We start from the raw sequence: 16,184 nt of genomic DNA, 5'->3' as shown, positions 1-16,184 counted from the left end.
TTGCATCAAAAGATAACCTAACTTGGCCAAGTTTTTGGCACTCCCTTAAAGCGTGTGCCCAAGAAGAGAGCCTCCCTCACTTTGCCTGAGTCCCAAATACCCACGGGAGGTCCGGGGGCAATGCTCCTCCTCTGCTCTGAGATTCTGCCAGGGCCTCACCATCCTCTTCCATACGCCACACCTCCTGCTCTGCCCTTCCCTGTCCTAGTTGTCTGTGAAGGTTGGCCTGGCCTCTGCTCCATGCCACCTGCCTCCTTCTGAGACAGACACACCCTCACTGCAATACTGAATGTGAAAATGTTTGTCCCTAACATCACAAGCACCCATCCCCACTGCGAGCTACCAGGGACAGCTGGATGTGGCCTGAAGGTTTGCCACAGAGTCTCCATGGGCATCGGGGAAACTCAAATCTGTGGAACGGGTTAGTAGTGGACAATTGTCATTTCTGTCTGCTGACCATCCTTCATCGTTCCTCAGAGCATGCCCGTCTCCCTTTTGGACAAAGCCCTGTTTTGTGTCATGTTGGTGATGGGAGGTAGTCACCCACTTCTGTTCTTGTCCGGACACAGTACGAGTAGATATGGGACATGGTACTTAGCTCTAGCAAATTGGATGCTCTTTCAGTGACTGATGTGTGTGTGTGTGTGTGTGTGTGTGTGTGTGTGTGTGTGGTGTGGAGTTCACATTCACGACATTGGAAGAGTAACATGACAACCGGGCTATTCCCTATTTTCTCCCCTCTTGAATTCTATTCGGTGGCCACCCATTTTTTTTCTCAGCTTCTCCTCTGGCCTCCTGTCCATTCAGTGAGCCCCAATATCAATCTGGTAAATTCTTGTTCTATTCCACTTAATGTAGCTGGTGATGGTTTCTGTTGCTTGCAACCCATGCATCTGGACAGATGTTGTACTAGAAATAATTAGAGGTTCTAGAGAGAATTGTACATTTCTCTTATGCTCACAGGGAATGGTCTTCTTTGCTTCATCTCACTTCAAACATTCAGCCAGATCCTAACCTTGTTCGGTGACAGTCTCTGCAAGGCATGGTGCTATTTGCATGGCACTGTATGCTTTACAGAGCATCTTAAAATATTGATACATTTAATCCTGATGCCCAAACCTGGAACAGTTTTACTAGCAGAAAATATGACTATGTTATATGTACGTTTCCAGAAAGACTGCAAAATGTAGCATGCCTGTCCACCAAAAAGCCAAGCTGCAAACCTTCAAAATAAGTGTTTGAATCTTATCTATCATAATGGTTTACCAAGCATCCATTTGCTCTAATCCCCGAGCACTTGCTTGCAGGCAAGCACACGACATGTGACAAATGTACTATTTAGGGACTTCCACCTGCTCCCTTCAGTTTTCCCAGGAACGGGGAAGAGAGTGCCTTCATGAGATTTTGGCCATGAAGATCCCTTGGGCTGGCTCATGAACCACCCCCCAGCAGGGGTCTCCAGGAGCAAAGGTGGAAACGCATCATTGTTCTTGGGAGCTGTGACTAACTTCCACTAACACCCCTAATGAGTATTTCCATAGATTTCTATTATTGTAAGTCCCTAAAACATGAAAAGCACACACTGTAGGGAAAACAGTACTTTTATTCCCAAAGGGCCACGTTTAGAGAATGGCTACATTTTCTTTGCTAAGAATGATAGTCAGTGAATTACGTCCATGCTCTGTGCCAGGCACTGGTCTCCAAGCACTGTACCTGCCTCACCCACTTTAACCTTCATGATGACTCTATAACTTAGGCATTATTTCACCCCTTTTACCAAGTGGGGGAAACCGAGGCACAGAGAAATGACATGTCTGGAAACTGAATGAGTGGGGATCTGTGCTCGGGAAGTCTGGCCTTGGGCCAGCAGGTAGAGCCCCTGGGTTGTGCTACTTGTCTTTGTAAGACCCCATGAGACGAGGGACCTGTCCCTTTCCAATGCAGCCCTCTGGGGCAGCCTCTGGTGACAAAACTGAGTCTGTGATGGAGTGAACAGTCAAGATCTGTTTCCTTTGCATCCATCAAGAAAACACATCTTTCAAGGTTGAGGTTTTCTAATCCACAATGTCTGGCGGTGTGAGGAAGTGGCGTTATTCTCTCTAAGGCAACCACAGGAATCTGAAGCACAGGGAAGGGGGCATGAAAGGATTAAACGGAAAACACCCTGTGACAGAGGCAGACAGCGAGAACGTTTAGCGCCATCAACCACGCAGCAGGTGCATGTCCAGTAGGAAAAGCCATCCCTGTCAGGTGACAGTAGGAAGGGCTTCTATGCTTTAGGAAGGAGCATGCCTGGACGCATGCGTCCCCAGGGCTTCCTGCAACCTCTAGACCAGGCGGCTCTCTCTATCCAAGCCACCTCCCCGTGGCCTTCCAGTCATCCGGGCAACAAGACTTTGCTTTGGAATTCAGTGGCCAAAGCTGTCATCGATTTCAGGGCTACCAGCTGAAATCAGAGATAGAATGGATGATTTTATGCTGAGGAATGGAAATACGGTAGAGGAAAGCCATTGGGCCATTTGTAATTGCACACTGAAGGCTGAGCTTCTCTGGCTTTGGTTTCGGGAGGCAGAAGAGGGGAGAGGTGAAGAGGCCTGTGCTGCAATCGGATTTCCTGCAGGTGAATCCGTGTGACCTTGGGCAGGTTGTTCCTGAATCTCCCTGCACCCCATTGTCCTCACCTGTGACATGGGGTAACCGTAGCACCTTCCTTACAGGGTTGTTGTGACATGAGAGGCGATTGTACCTAGGAGGCTTAGAGAAGAGTGTCTGGGACAGAGTAAATGCCAGCTACTCTGTTGTGACCTTGAGTGCATCACTGCAGCTCTACAGAGGCTGACTGGGTGTGACCATGTGAGGGAAGTGGGCTGGCGGAGGAGGCTCACCATGCTGATGGCAGAAGAGGAGATGGACAGAGCCAGGCCAACCCAGGGCAGAGCAACTCCTGGCTGAGGGTCCACTCCACCCTGGGAACCAAGAAAGCAGTATCTGCATAGGCTCTGGGTCTGCTGCTTTGGGGTCTGGCTACTCAGTTAGGAGGTGTTATATTTAACTGCTGGCTCAGTTATTCTCAGGAAACAGCCCCTCATGTAGGACGCGCCAGGCAGGGCCGCTCCTCCTCAGGACGTTAGCGTGTCCCAGGGCTTCACTCTGGGCCTCCTTTCTTCTCTCTCTTCACTCACCTCTTTGAGGATCTCAAAGGCTCAGGGACTGAACTTCTATCTGAATGACACCCAGAGTTCTATCTCTAGCCCAGACTCTCCCTGCTGGCGATCCAGGTCACCTGCTCCCTATCTCTGTCCCAAATTCAGCACGATCAAAAGTGAGTTCTGATAGTCCCCTTCTCCAAGTCACTTCTCTAGTGAGCCTGCCTGTCCCATTACTGGGCCACCCTGTTCTTGCAGGTTTTTAGGACAGAGAAGCCTTCTCTCTCGCTCTGTCTCTCAATTTCTCTCTTTCTCTGACACACACACACACACACACACACACACACACACACACACACACACTTGGTCAGCAAATCCCCTTTGCCATGACCTTCCAATCATAGCCAGCATCTGCCTGCTCCTCACTGCTTGCCCTGCTCCCAACGGAGTCCAAACCAACGACCCCTCTTAGCTGGATCACTGCAGCACCCTCCCCACGGGGTCTGTTGTCTCCCTTCCCCCTAACCCCTCCCACCTACTCTAATACCACCAGAGTGCTCAACTTCCTGTCTTACTCGGAGGAAAAACGTCATCCCTACCGCATTCATCTCCAGGTACACTGACCTCCCTCCTTCGTCTCACAGCCCAGAACACCCTGCCTCAGAGCCTTTGCACTTGTTATGTCTCCTATTTGGACGACTCTTCCCCAGGTAGCAGCACAGCTCACCCGCTGCTTCCTTCTGTTCTGTACTGAAACGTCAGGTCATTAGCGAGGGCTTACCTGGCCCCCTACCTGGAGTTACGGATCCCCACTTCTTTCTCTGCTTTATTCTCTTTCATCTTACCGGTCACCTGCGACCTGCTGTTTGTTTAATTTACTTATTTTCTTGTTTGTTTTTTCTCTCCCCCTCTTGGAATGTAATCTCCATGATGATAGATATTTTTCACTGTTTCTGCTGCTGCTGCTGTATCCCCAGTGCCCAGAAAAGGGCCGGGCAAATTATAGGTGCTCGTTAAACATTTGTGGAATGCAAGAACGACTCAATGATTGAAGAGATGGCTTATCCAATCCTAACCCTGGTCCAAACCCACAGGCCCCCTTCACACAGGGATCCGAGGCTGTTTACAGAAGGCCTCCTGGTGAAATTCCTGCCAACACCATTAGCATATACAAGGAACTCCCTGAGTTAAACATATGTAGGGGAACTCTCATTTAAAGTCTCTCACTTGAAACTACAAGCTTTGAGATTCATTTGAAAAGCAAACTGGGAGCAGATGATGAAATGCATTTCTTGAATTAATTACCTGACTCACTGACTGCAGTTTTATTACCTGTGATAGTGCTCAAGCTGTGATGGGCCCTTCATGAGACCCGGAAGGTGAGTGTGTTGGCTGCCAGGTGCTGGCAATTGACAGACAAACTGAGATAACAAAAAAATAAATCAGCTATTTTCCCTACCTGACTGACTTTCCTGCAACCCTGAAATGTGTGGCTTTCTCAATCAATGCTATAATTGGTTGCTTCCGTAGCAACCCTCGTCTGTTTCAAATGCCTTTATTAAAATTAAACAAACAAACAAGCAAACAAAAACCACAACAGCTAAGCAGATTTAACAGCTTAGAAAACATTGGGCAAGAGAAACAATATTAACACTTGTCAATATTTTCCATATTGGCTCTGAGAATTAATTTCTCAGGCAGATAAGAATGGCCATCATAATTATATTCAAAAACAACCAATCTGAAGCCATGCTTTCAATAATGAAAGTCTGGCCTATGGCAAATTTATAACAATGTATGTAATCGAATGTTAAAAAGGTGGCTGAATTGTAAAATATCCTTTCAACTGCTTATTCAAATAGTCAGCTGTTTTATAATAACCAAATCGAACACCTCTAATTGAGGTTAATAATGAAAATTTTCCATCTCTGGATCATTATAGAAGCCAGCATTCTATTTTTAGCCACTGGAGATGTTAAATCTTTAAAGATTCAGCTGTTTAATTCATTAGTCCTTGTTTCCCATTGGCATCTTCAAAAAAGAAAATGTGACCACGAAAAATAAGGGTCCGCTGTGCTAATATATTTGCATCAATAATTAAAAATTCTACAGCAGAGTAGGCAATAAAATGCATTGCCACCATAAACTTCCAATGGAAGGAGAACATCACTTTAATTAAAAATGACAAAGGTGCCACTGTAAATAATTCATTTGTATTTCAAGCTTTGCGTTTGTTGACTTAAGAAATAAATAACTCATTAAAAAAAAAACAAACCAAAAACTAGAAATGACCTCACCGCCAATCCTGTTATTGAGGTCTGTAACCACATTTAATTAAGATGAGATGTTAATAATATATTTTAGTAGACAGAGGCTCTTCTCTTAATTTCCCCAGGTATAAGTGTTATTATTTGGCCTTTAACTTCTGATTAAAATTTAAAAGGTGGGAGTCACCCCAAATTAAACTCTTAAATCTGGTTTTGAAATCTCTTTTTTTTTTTGAATTGGAGTTTGAAACCCTCCTTTTCCCTCCCAATAATGGTAAGCTTCTCTGTATCTATGAGTCTGTTTCTGTTTTGTCTAACCAATATGCTGTACACCTGAAACTAATATAAAATAATATTAAATGTCAACTATAATTAAAAAAAAATAGTCACGGGGATATAAAGTACCATCTAGGGAATACAGTCAATAATATTGTAATAGCTATGTACAGTGTCAGATGGGCAGTAGACTTGTTGGGGTTATCACTTTGTGAGGTGTATGTCTAATCGCTATGTTGTTTTGCACAGCTGAAACTAATTTAAAAAAAAGTGTGCCAATAAAAAAAAAATGGCAAGCTACTCTACATGTTGAATCTCTCTGTTTCTGAGAATGCCAGTAAGGACAAAGTCCGAATTTTCAAGGGAACTGATTTTTGCCATCTACTTCCTGAGGTCTTAGATGATATAGAATAAAGTGTCTCATCCTCAGGTGATGATTTTGCTCGATTTCCCATCATTTTCTTGGTGATTTCCTTTGAATAGGCTGCAATATTAGATTAAACAAGGCGTTACAGAAAAGGGCTTGATGACTCACAGGAAGACCAGCAAAAATGGAAATTGGGCATTTTAACCAATCTTTTGGGACTGAATTTTCATCACCGCACGTTGCATTCTGTACCAGGTTGAGCCCAGGAGTGAATTCTACCATAGAGCCAAAAAACCCCCGCGACCACAAGGAGGAGGAGAGGGGAATGGCTTTAAAAAGACCCAAAGAAATCAGAACAAAGTAGGCTGCAGTTTTCAGAGAGACAAGGATCTAATTTTGATCTGATTCAGATACTCTGGCTTCAAAGAATAGGCTTAATCCGGATTCAGGCTTTGGAAGAAGCTGGCTGATGGACATGGCTCCTTAATGTAAATTTCACGGACCTGGGAAGTCCACTGAGAGATTGGTCTGTCTGCCCTGCTCAGGTCTCCCTCATGGGATTTAAAACAGGGATGCATGTGAATGTTTCTGTGGTTGGTAGACATTAGTCAACGTTTGAAGATGAAAAATAATAGCAGTAACAAGAAACTATGTCTGCTTATGCACAGACATGTTTGCACCCAGACACCCCCAACCCCAGCTCCCTGTAGTCCACACTATCCCTATTTACTAATCATTTGTAGATGCCAGGTCCAGCGCTGGGCTTGGGTCATTGTAAGACCTTCAAACCTCTAAGAATTTTCTCTCTTGTGGCCTCATCCCAAATCATATCAAACATACCGAAATGTACCCACATGGCAAATACATTTTTTTCCCCTGTAAAATTTTTGAAATGATTTTTATACTTTTGCTTTTGAAATCATTTGGCCACCAGGAATATTTCATTAATGATTCCCTATGATTTCTCTAGTACCTACTCAGACATTCTTGCAAGGTAAGATCTCCCAAGGGTTTGCACATAGAAAGACCTTTCTGCACATGTTGAATGTAACCTGCTACAGTCGTCATGGTGCTATTGACACTCGCTATTTATTCACTTCAGTTTTGCTGTTTTCAAATTTCAGAGACAGTAGATTATGTGTTCAGGTCCCTGACATTTGGGTAGGCCCCTGGGAAGGCTGATGGTCTTGGTGCTGGGCCTAAAGTGCTTACTTAATTAAATGGTACGAGTGAGGCTCTGGTGCTTTATTAGGGATGGAGATAAACATGGCTGTTACTCTTATAGGGCCTGAAATTCAGTGGGAAGATGGATAATGAGGTCAGGCATGACAGTAGAGTGTTATGAGAGCTATACTAGGTGAAGGTCAGGGTGTACCCCCTACGGGGGTGATGCTTAAACCAGCATAACAAGGATTTACAGGGGTGGGGACAGTGGTGGCAAATGAAACACAGGAGTTCATTGTCACCTCTGCACACCTCACTCACATGTTTCCCTTCCATGAACTGAGGCTCAGAGGGGTTACGCTTTCCTCATCAGTAAGAAGCCAAACTGGTAATTTCTCATCCGCAGGGTGGTTGTCAGAATTAAATGGTTTTGGTGGCAGCGTTTTGGCAAACTTTTCAGTAAAAATGTTAGGCGTTTTAGTCATAGTACTAGCAATATTATTATCGTCATGCTCAAGTACACGTCTCCAGGGGATGGTGGGCATCTTTATTGGTCCGGACCCAATTCCCAGGAGGCAGAGACCTGCACAGGCATGGGGAGAGTGGGTTTTCTGGTGGATTCAGGGATCTGGTGATAAGTGAGATGCTTGGAAATAAGCAATTTCTGTTGCTTGGCTCTTTCTCCCTAGCTGAGGACCACTGGTTCTTACTTCCCAAGGAAACAATTTATGTCCTTCCTTCCTTCCCCTTCCTCCCTTCCTCTCTCCCTCTTTCTTCTTTCCTGGGAGCATCATCATTTGCAAGGAATGCTCTTGCTATAGAATGTTATGACTATAAGCTTCCTGGAGGCTGTAAGCAGAGACTATTTCTTCCACAAGTGAATACACACCACCTAGCACTGTCAGGCCCATAGTGGGCTCTACATGAATACCATAAAATGAATTCAGTAAATGAAGGAACGGACAGCGAAAATCCTTGTGCTTTCTTCAAGCAAGTTGCCTTTAGTAACACAATTACTATTTTGATTGTGCAAAAATCTAATATTGTGGCATGTTTGCATCTTTATTTAAAAATATTTTTATTCTTTTTTTTTTTTAGGAGGGCGCAGCTCACAGTGGCCCATGTGGGGATCAAACTGGCAACCTTGGTGTTATCAGCACCACGCTCTAACCAACTGAGCTAACTGGCCACCCCATGTTTCAATTTTTAACAATTAATTTTTCTTTTTTTTTTTTTTTTTAATTACACAGGAAGGGTCAATCCCCAAACGTGCCCATGGCAGAAACTTCTAGTTCACGCAAAAAAGCCACTCTTCCTTTCTTAACCTTAGTAAGGCATCCCAATTTTAAAAGCTGGTTGCTACCCAGTTATATGACCATATGTCCCAGTATCCCTTGCAGCTGAGTATGGCCACATGACAAATTTTGGCCAATGAGATGTGGTTGGTTTCCAGGAAGTCTCCTTAAAAGAAAGGAGTCCTCCTTTTTCCTTCTCCCTTTTCCCATCCTGCTATCTGGAATGCAAATACAAAGGCTGGAGTGCTAGCACCATCACACACCCTGAGGAAGAGGGCTCCAGCCTAGAGGTGGCAGGAAGGAGTCAGGGCCCCTGACAAATTTGTGGGCAAGTCCTAGACTGCCGAGCCAACTCTAGGCTTATTTTACGTGACAAAAAAGAAACTTCTATCTTCTCTGAGCCACCATCATTTTGAATTTTTCTCTTATAGTTATCCAAACTTAACCCGCACAGATACAGGGCTGCTTAACATATACTTTCGGGGCTCCCTAGATGAATGATCCTTTCCAGATAGATAGATAGATAGATAAATAAATAAATAAATAAATAAATATTGAACAGCGATAGGTCATTTGACATGGGCAGGGACAATATTTTTCAACACCCTATCTTATGTGTTTAATATGTAGGAAGAAGTCTGCTGCAGAGCTGTTTACTACAGACCCTAGACAAGATGAGATCTGCCTGAAAAATGTTTGGAATAGAAATTGCTACTTGGTTGCCTCAAAAGAAATCCCCGGATTGTTAAGAGAGTGAAATAAGTCCTCTCAGGCCGTTCAAAATTATTGAGCTGCCGGGGCACATCCCCAAAGTAACCAAATAAAAAAGGCAACCATTAGTCCTTGTGATTCACTGCACTGTGGGAGAATGTGGAGCAAGCACAGTCATTTCCATGTTGGCATAATTATCTCTGAGCTGCTCTTTCAGACGATAATTAGCCAACCAGTTCAGTTGCACAAGTCTGCTCCTTATTAGAGACACTACGTACCACTGAGAAGTGCCTGATTCCTGTCTTGTGTGTGTGGAGGACAGGCTCTACCCAAAGGTGGAAGTGAGTCTTATGTCATTATGCGATGAGAGGAAAAAGTGTGGGAACCAGCTCTGCTTTAGGATGACATGTCAATATATACACGACTTTGGAGCAGAGAAATTTCTAACCAGGACATCCATCCAAATCATAAGGGAAAATACAAATTTGATGGCCTAGGTATAAAGAAAAACCCAAAGAATTCTTTATATGACAAAAAGTATTAACAACATCAATACTTTTGCTCCAAGTGCGCTCTGAAAATTTTTCAGAAAATTAATGAGGCAATTAACAATTTAGCTACAAGCATGCCCACTGCCCTTTTTCTTAAATAACTGCCAACAATGGGAAACAATATCCAACAATATCCAAAAATAAGGGAGTGAATAAATTAATGAGTGCATCCAGCGATTAAAAATAATTGCTATTTCTTGCTATGGAAAGTTGTTCACCATAGACTGGGAAGTAAAAATAGCAGTTTCCAAAACCGGATGGATGATGGGAGCAAGTTTTGGTAATAAATAAGAGAAGCACTCAGACATGTGATTGAAGGGGATATACCCAAGTTGTTCAAAGGGGATTTTCTTGGGTGGGATGATTACAGATCTTTTACTATCTTTTTTATTCTTAACTGCCTTTTTCAAAAGTTTCCTCCATGAACCATGTTAACTTTATAATAAGGATAAGGAGATACAAGTTATTACAAAGAAGAATTTCATCTGTCACTGGACCACTGCTGTCTGTTTTGATTTGGCTAAGAGCAGAGTGTGATGAGCTTTGTAACACGTTTTAATAACCGGGGGTTTTTAGTTAGAATATTCACTCTGATGCCTGGACGCCTCCTGTCTTTGGAGTTACAGGCTCCTTCAAGATCAAGGCGCCTTTCGCTGATTTTCATGTTCCCTGGTGAGATAAAAGAGTGCATAGCAGGGCCAGCAGTGGAATTGTTGTACCTGAGACGTGCTTTTCATCAGAGAAGACAGGACTTGGGCCAGGACCAGGAATTAGTTAGAAGAAAGTTCCTAAGTTTTGTGGGGCTTGGGGGTGGGGACGAGGTTTCCCGTTTTAGACCCAAATCAGGCAGGTCAGGTGGAGCGTTTCCCACTGAGCTAAAAAGCCTTGAGTGTCTGGTTAGTCATTTGAGATGAAATGAGGTTATTGGAGCGGAGTCACAGAGAATCTTAGAATGAGATAGGGATAGAGAAAGAAATAGTGATGGTGGGGGGTGGAGAGAGAGAGGGACAAAAAGAGAAAGAAGAAGAAGGGAAGAGAGAGAGAAGAAAGAGAAGGAGAAGGGGAAGGAAGGAAGGAGGAGGAGGAAGAAGAGGAAGAGGAAGCAGCAGAGAGGAGAGGAATGGGAGGAGGGAAAAAGAAGGGAGAGAGGAAGAGAGAATGAGACAGAGACAGGGAAGAACAGATGGCCAAGAGACAGAGAGAAAGGTGGACATAGAAGAGGGGAAGATGCCAACAGAGGCAGAGCAGGATGGAGAAAGGGCAGAGGGAGACAGAGATACAGATAAGGAGACAGAAGAAATGGAGAGAGCCAAGGATATTCCCAGAGAAGCAGGCACAAGCAGAGATAGCCACAGAGAGGAAGACTTATGGACACACAGTCACACACACAGACAGGGACACTCAATAACCTGCATGGCGGTGGAGCCCAATGCAGTGCCACTGCTGGTCGTCAAGCCCTTTGGGGGCAGATGGCTGGGACAGCATCTTTTTGTGTGTGCCTTTGCCAACTAAACTCAGAGCTCTCCTTGAGACAACAATACGAGTCCTCAGTGTGAAGTTCTTTCCTCTTTCAATGCCTGCCCGCCGAATAATCATTAATACAGCAACAATGACAACACCACTCACAAGGCCATCCATCAGGTCTTTCTGAGAAGTCTGGGGAGCCAAGCTCGGAGTATTAGAAAGCCGCGTCCCAGCCTGGCCTCTCAGCCTTGCTTCACCCTCTGCACACGCTGCCCCCCAGGGACAGCGCTCCTCAGTGTACAGGACCAAAGGCTACACATAATTAACGAGATGAGCCTTTTCCCCAGAAGGGTTCCTGTAACAATAAATAGCTCAACCTGTCAGTGGTGTCATCGCTGTCTTTGAGGAGCTCAGGACCAGCACCAGGAGGGGAGGAGGAGAGGGGAGGTCCAGTCAGTGCCAAGTTGAAAAAGGGCCGCTTCTGGGCAACTCTGCATCCCCGGAGGAAGGAACGTGTCTGAGGTGTCAGGCCAGAAAAAGAAATGTGTGCTCCGCCCCCCAGCCCAAGTATTTACTTTGCTTCAAGGCTGGAAAAGGGATTTGTCCAGATCCTGCTCAGTCAGACCAATTCATAAATGCTAGAACTCTTAGGCAGACCGGCTGCAGAGAAATACTCAGCTATATTTTCTGAGGGGATTCACAAACTTGAACTTGGTCGCAGTGGCTCCTGACAACTTAGCATCCATTCTCATCTTCTAGGAAGAGCCTCCTGCATCCCTATGGGAAGCCACCACTCCAGGTTGTCATGGTTACAGGCTGGGGTGGACAGGGGGCTCACGTACCTCTTGCTATTCTGTCTGGTTCAGAGACAAGTGTGTGTCCAAGTGGGCTCAGAGAGACCCAGGCCTGGCCCTTGGGCTAGTACTGCTGACTGGGAAGGATCTCTTTCTGATGGTAGGACGTAGGCCTGTGTTGCGGGCAGTCTCAGCCCTCTACAGCCATACCCACACGGCTGAGGATAAACCCAACCCAGGGCAGGGCAGGGCCAAGAGGCAGAGACAGGATATATTCTGAGCAGCTGAATTCTCCCGCTAGATGTCCTGGTCCCCCTAGACTTTTTCAGGTATGGGGGCCAATACACACATTCTTCACATTAGCCACTTTGAGACGGGTCCTGGCAACGTGTGCCTGAGGGTCACACCTGCGAGACTAACTGTAGAAACGAGAAACATTCCTGCTTTTTACCATAAGCCTCACCTCAGGTAATTTAGAAATTGTTTCTCTGATCTCCTTTTATCACACAGTGGGTGCCACTGACACGCCACCCGTGATAAAATGGGGAGCCCTTGTACCCCAGTTGCAGTTCACTGGGTCTTTGTTCTCTGGGGCTCAAATTTCTCAATGTCTTGGCTCTAGCCAGCCACCCCTCCCTCTACAGCCTGGCACCCTGTCTCCTGACTCAGTTTGCTGGGCCTGCTTTCTGTGGCCTGTCGCTAGCATCACACTCCACTGCCAGACAGCGTTTCCTTCACTGTGGCGAGCAGCCGCATCTGGGACCATCATCTCTGTTGAATGTCAAGGTGCTCGTGATGCCAGCTCAGGCAAAGCAGACTCACCCCTGGGCGTGTGAACTGCAGGGGCCGAGTGACAGAATGGAAAAGGGCCAGAGGGGATTCACTCTCTTGTGAGACCCTGACATGCTAGCCTGTCAGTCCCCCAGTTCCCGTTACCCTGAGACTCACCAATGTCCTAATTCCTGAGCAATCTCGGGCCGGGTTCTGAACACTCTTCTATAAGCTATCTGTAGAATCCTCCAACAAATTCCCCCTTCGCCTAAGTCAGCCAAAGCTGGTCTTAAACAAACAACCCCAACAGACCTGCCTCTCCCGCTGCCTGCCCCTAGTCTGTCCCATCTTAGTGGGCCCTCGGGTCCCAGGCACTCGCATCTGCCCCTCCCCCATCACATTAACACTTTCATGCCTGGCAGCATCCGAGTCATGCAATAATGGCTGAGTCTCAGGTTTAGCAATATCAACGCCATTTAACATCATTCTCTCCCTCTTCCACCTTCTAGTGTAGAAGTCCAAAATGACAGCTAAGCTCTCCCCTAAAGACACCCTAAATTTGTCCAGCTGCCATACAGTTTTTAAGCCCCAGGTTTCCCCAGGTAAGTACTTAAGGAAAGCTTTCTCTGCGATGCTGACATTGTATACATCCTTAGCCAGGTACCAAGCCGGAAAAGGGAGGGGGGGAAAAAAAAGGAGAAATGGAAAAACAAAGATTGGCTATTTCAGATTCACATTATTGTAGGATGTGGTATTATTTCGCACTTTTATCTAGTTCATCTGGCATTTCAGCAAGTTTTGTTGTAAAAAGAAATCGCCTTTGGGGACTGAACCATAATTTCCACTATTTTTCTGCCAGCTTGCTCCACGGTCAAGGGGCTGATGTGGAGACTGTGGCGCATTGTCAGGTGTTTCAAATCAGGAAAATAAGACACATGTTTATTAAAAGTGTGTCTAATACTTGATTATCTGTACCTCCGATGAGAAGAAGATTAGATTTTGGAAGAGAAAGATTAATAACTTGCTTTTGCAGAGATAAGTGCGCATTTGGGCCTGCATACCGATCGTTTATCGGGAAGCTAAGTACCAGCAAGGGCAGCTTGTTTTTGCTAGCGTTAGATGCACCGTGGATAATGATCATTTAATTCAATCCTGTTATGAAAATACCTTCTTTCTAAGCACTGGACAGAGCTAAAGAAAAGAAGACAAACATTTTTGAAGACTTTTTTTTTTTTGGCCTGCCATGCTATTGATCAGTCAAAAACTCAATCCCGATGGTCCATCTCTAAATACCAAATGACGTCTACCCCTTCCCCTTCTGACAGTTCAGAGTCCACAGCACTTAGCAGAGAGCATGACCTTTGCAGGCTGTCTTGTTTACATCCTGATTCCTTTGCTACTGAGCTGGGCAGCCTTGAGTAAGTTACTGGACCTCTCTGTTCATAAGACCCGTATCTGTACATGGAATGAGCCAATGCCTTTCTCATAAAGCTGTGGTACCAATAAAGTAAGTCAAGTGTCTGAGATGCGGGGGGCCATATATGGTGGCCCCTTTCTTTCTCCCTTTGGGGACTGTTCTTGGTGCTGGCAGACCCCGCTGGTCATCTGGGAACATGGACAGCCCCGAAGCCACTCCTCTTCAGGACTGGTCTGCTGCCAGGAATCAGGGGCAGGGGCAGTGATCCCCCCCTTAGCAAGCCCAGTCCCCTGGTGCCATCAGACGCCAACTCTCCATCGCGACTTGTACCTCCAACTCACCCAGATCATTCACAAGTTTAATTCAATGGTAGCTTGCTCCTGCCAACCAGCCCTTGCAACTGGAAAAGAGAAGCAATTCATGCCTGACCCAATCTCTGGTTAGGAGTTGCTCACCCACCTGATGGTTTGATGTTGCAGAGTATCTGGGTCCGTGGCGTTCACCGTCAACAGCACGCTGCCCACGGAGATGTTCTCCTGCCTGGTCACCATCATGGGGTCAGGGTAGAAAACTGGACCCTCGTTGACATCCAGGACAGTGATGTGGACGGTTGCCGTGGAGCTGGGGCCATAGGAGACATCAGGTACCAGCGGGTCCTCGTTTTCCACTTTGATCAGCAGGGTGTGAAAGGCGGAGATCTCATAGTCCAGAGGCTGGAAAGCAGAGAGAGGCTCAGCGCGCGTGCCTGCTACACAGTCCCTCTGACATTCCAGTAGTGGACATTCAGGGATGCAGCCAGGTTTTGTGGGCTAAGTTTTATGCAATTTGGGGCCCTCTTTTTAAAAAAAGAAGATGAACCCTACAGATACAAAATTAGGTGTGAAAGTTGTTCATTGTCTTAGACTGAGAAAGAAATGACAGCACGTTACATGAGCCGCGGACATCTGGGGGCCTCCCTTCAAAGATCTCTTTAGGAGACTCACTGGCAACGCTGACATGGAAAGACTTCCCACCTGTAACCTGTAACTCCACAGCTCTGACACTCATGGAGGCTCGCTTCGATGAGAGACACGGAAGCCTAAGCTGCGTCCGCTTCCTGGTAACCCTACGTCTGTTGCCATGGGAGATGGAATGACAAACCAAGGTGCCACTGTTACTGTTTCTTACTCACTCACCATGAGGTCTAAGGGCTGGGGTCTCTACAACACTCAGAGGGGCTCCTGGCACAGGTGTGTATTTTCCAGTAGCGTGTTATGCAGGGAAAAGTATTTGAGGGGCCGAGGCACATGGGGTTAAGCCGCTGGGCCCTTTCCCACCTGAGGGCATTTGAAAATGTGTGGGACTCATTTTCAATTGTTGTCAGGACTCAGGGGCTCTCTGGCCACATAGTGGGCGGGGGCCATGACATCAGACAATAGCCACGTCTGGGACGGTGCAACACCAGGGTGGGTTGTCCTACCCTCAAGGCCACTGAGCAACCCTGATGGGACAATCAAGTGTCTGTCATACCAGGTGGTGTTTCTACATGTGATGCTGACTGGGACCCACCTTGGGCAGCTCTATTCATGCTGGGAAGCAGTGCACTTAGTAGGTGAAAGCGCCATCTTCACTCCCACATATGAGAGGGGTCAGGGTCAAGTCCTAGTAACTATGGGACCTGTAGGACCACAGGCACGTCACCACACCTCCCAGGACAAAGGATTGTTGTAAAGATTAGGGCAGATGACATATGTTGAACGTCTTACCCAGAGATTGGTCTAGACTCTGCTATAATAACAAGCTGTTAAGATGGTGAGGAAGAAGAACTTGGGATTGAAATAGCTGGGAAAGCCACCGCCCTCCTGCCCGGCTTTTCAGGCCGACATTCCCTGAGCAGAAGACTGGCTTCAGAGGGATCAAGTTGTGAACAATGCTACCAAGAAGGGGGAGGAGAGGAGGGAGGGAGGGAAGGAGGGAGAGGG

The 16,184-nt window shown here is 46.1% G+C and overlaps 1 protein-coding gene across 1 annotated transcript in view; it reads right to left on the bottom strand.

Annotated features, from left to right (window-relative positions):
- The window catches only part of CDH13 (cadherin 13), a 1,116,573-nt gene that overhangs the window by 76,103 nt on the left and 1,024,286 nt on the right, over positions 1–16,184 (bottom strand). Inside the window, exon 10 of the mRNA XM_019634915.1 lies at positions 14,683–14,936. Coding sequence (XP_019490460.1) covers positions 14,683–14,936 — 254 coding nt within the window. The remainder of the gene's footprint in view (positions 1–14,682; positions 14,937–16,184) is intronic.

This window comes from Hipposideros armiger, unplaced genomic scaffold (genome assembly GCF_001890085.2).
Source record: "Hipposideros armiger isolate ML-2016 unplaced genomic scaffold, ASM189008v1 scaffold_19, whole genome shotgun sequence".
NCBI lineage: Eukaryota > Metazoa > Chordata > Mammalia > Chiroptera > Hipposideridae > Hipposideros > Hipposideros armiger.
The sequence above is the reverse complement of the archived record's forward strand: the minus strand, read 5'-3'. Positions and strand labels throughout refer to the sequence as shown.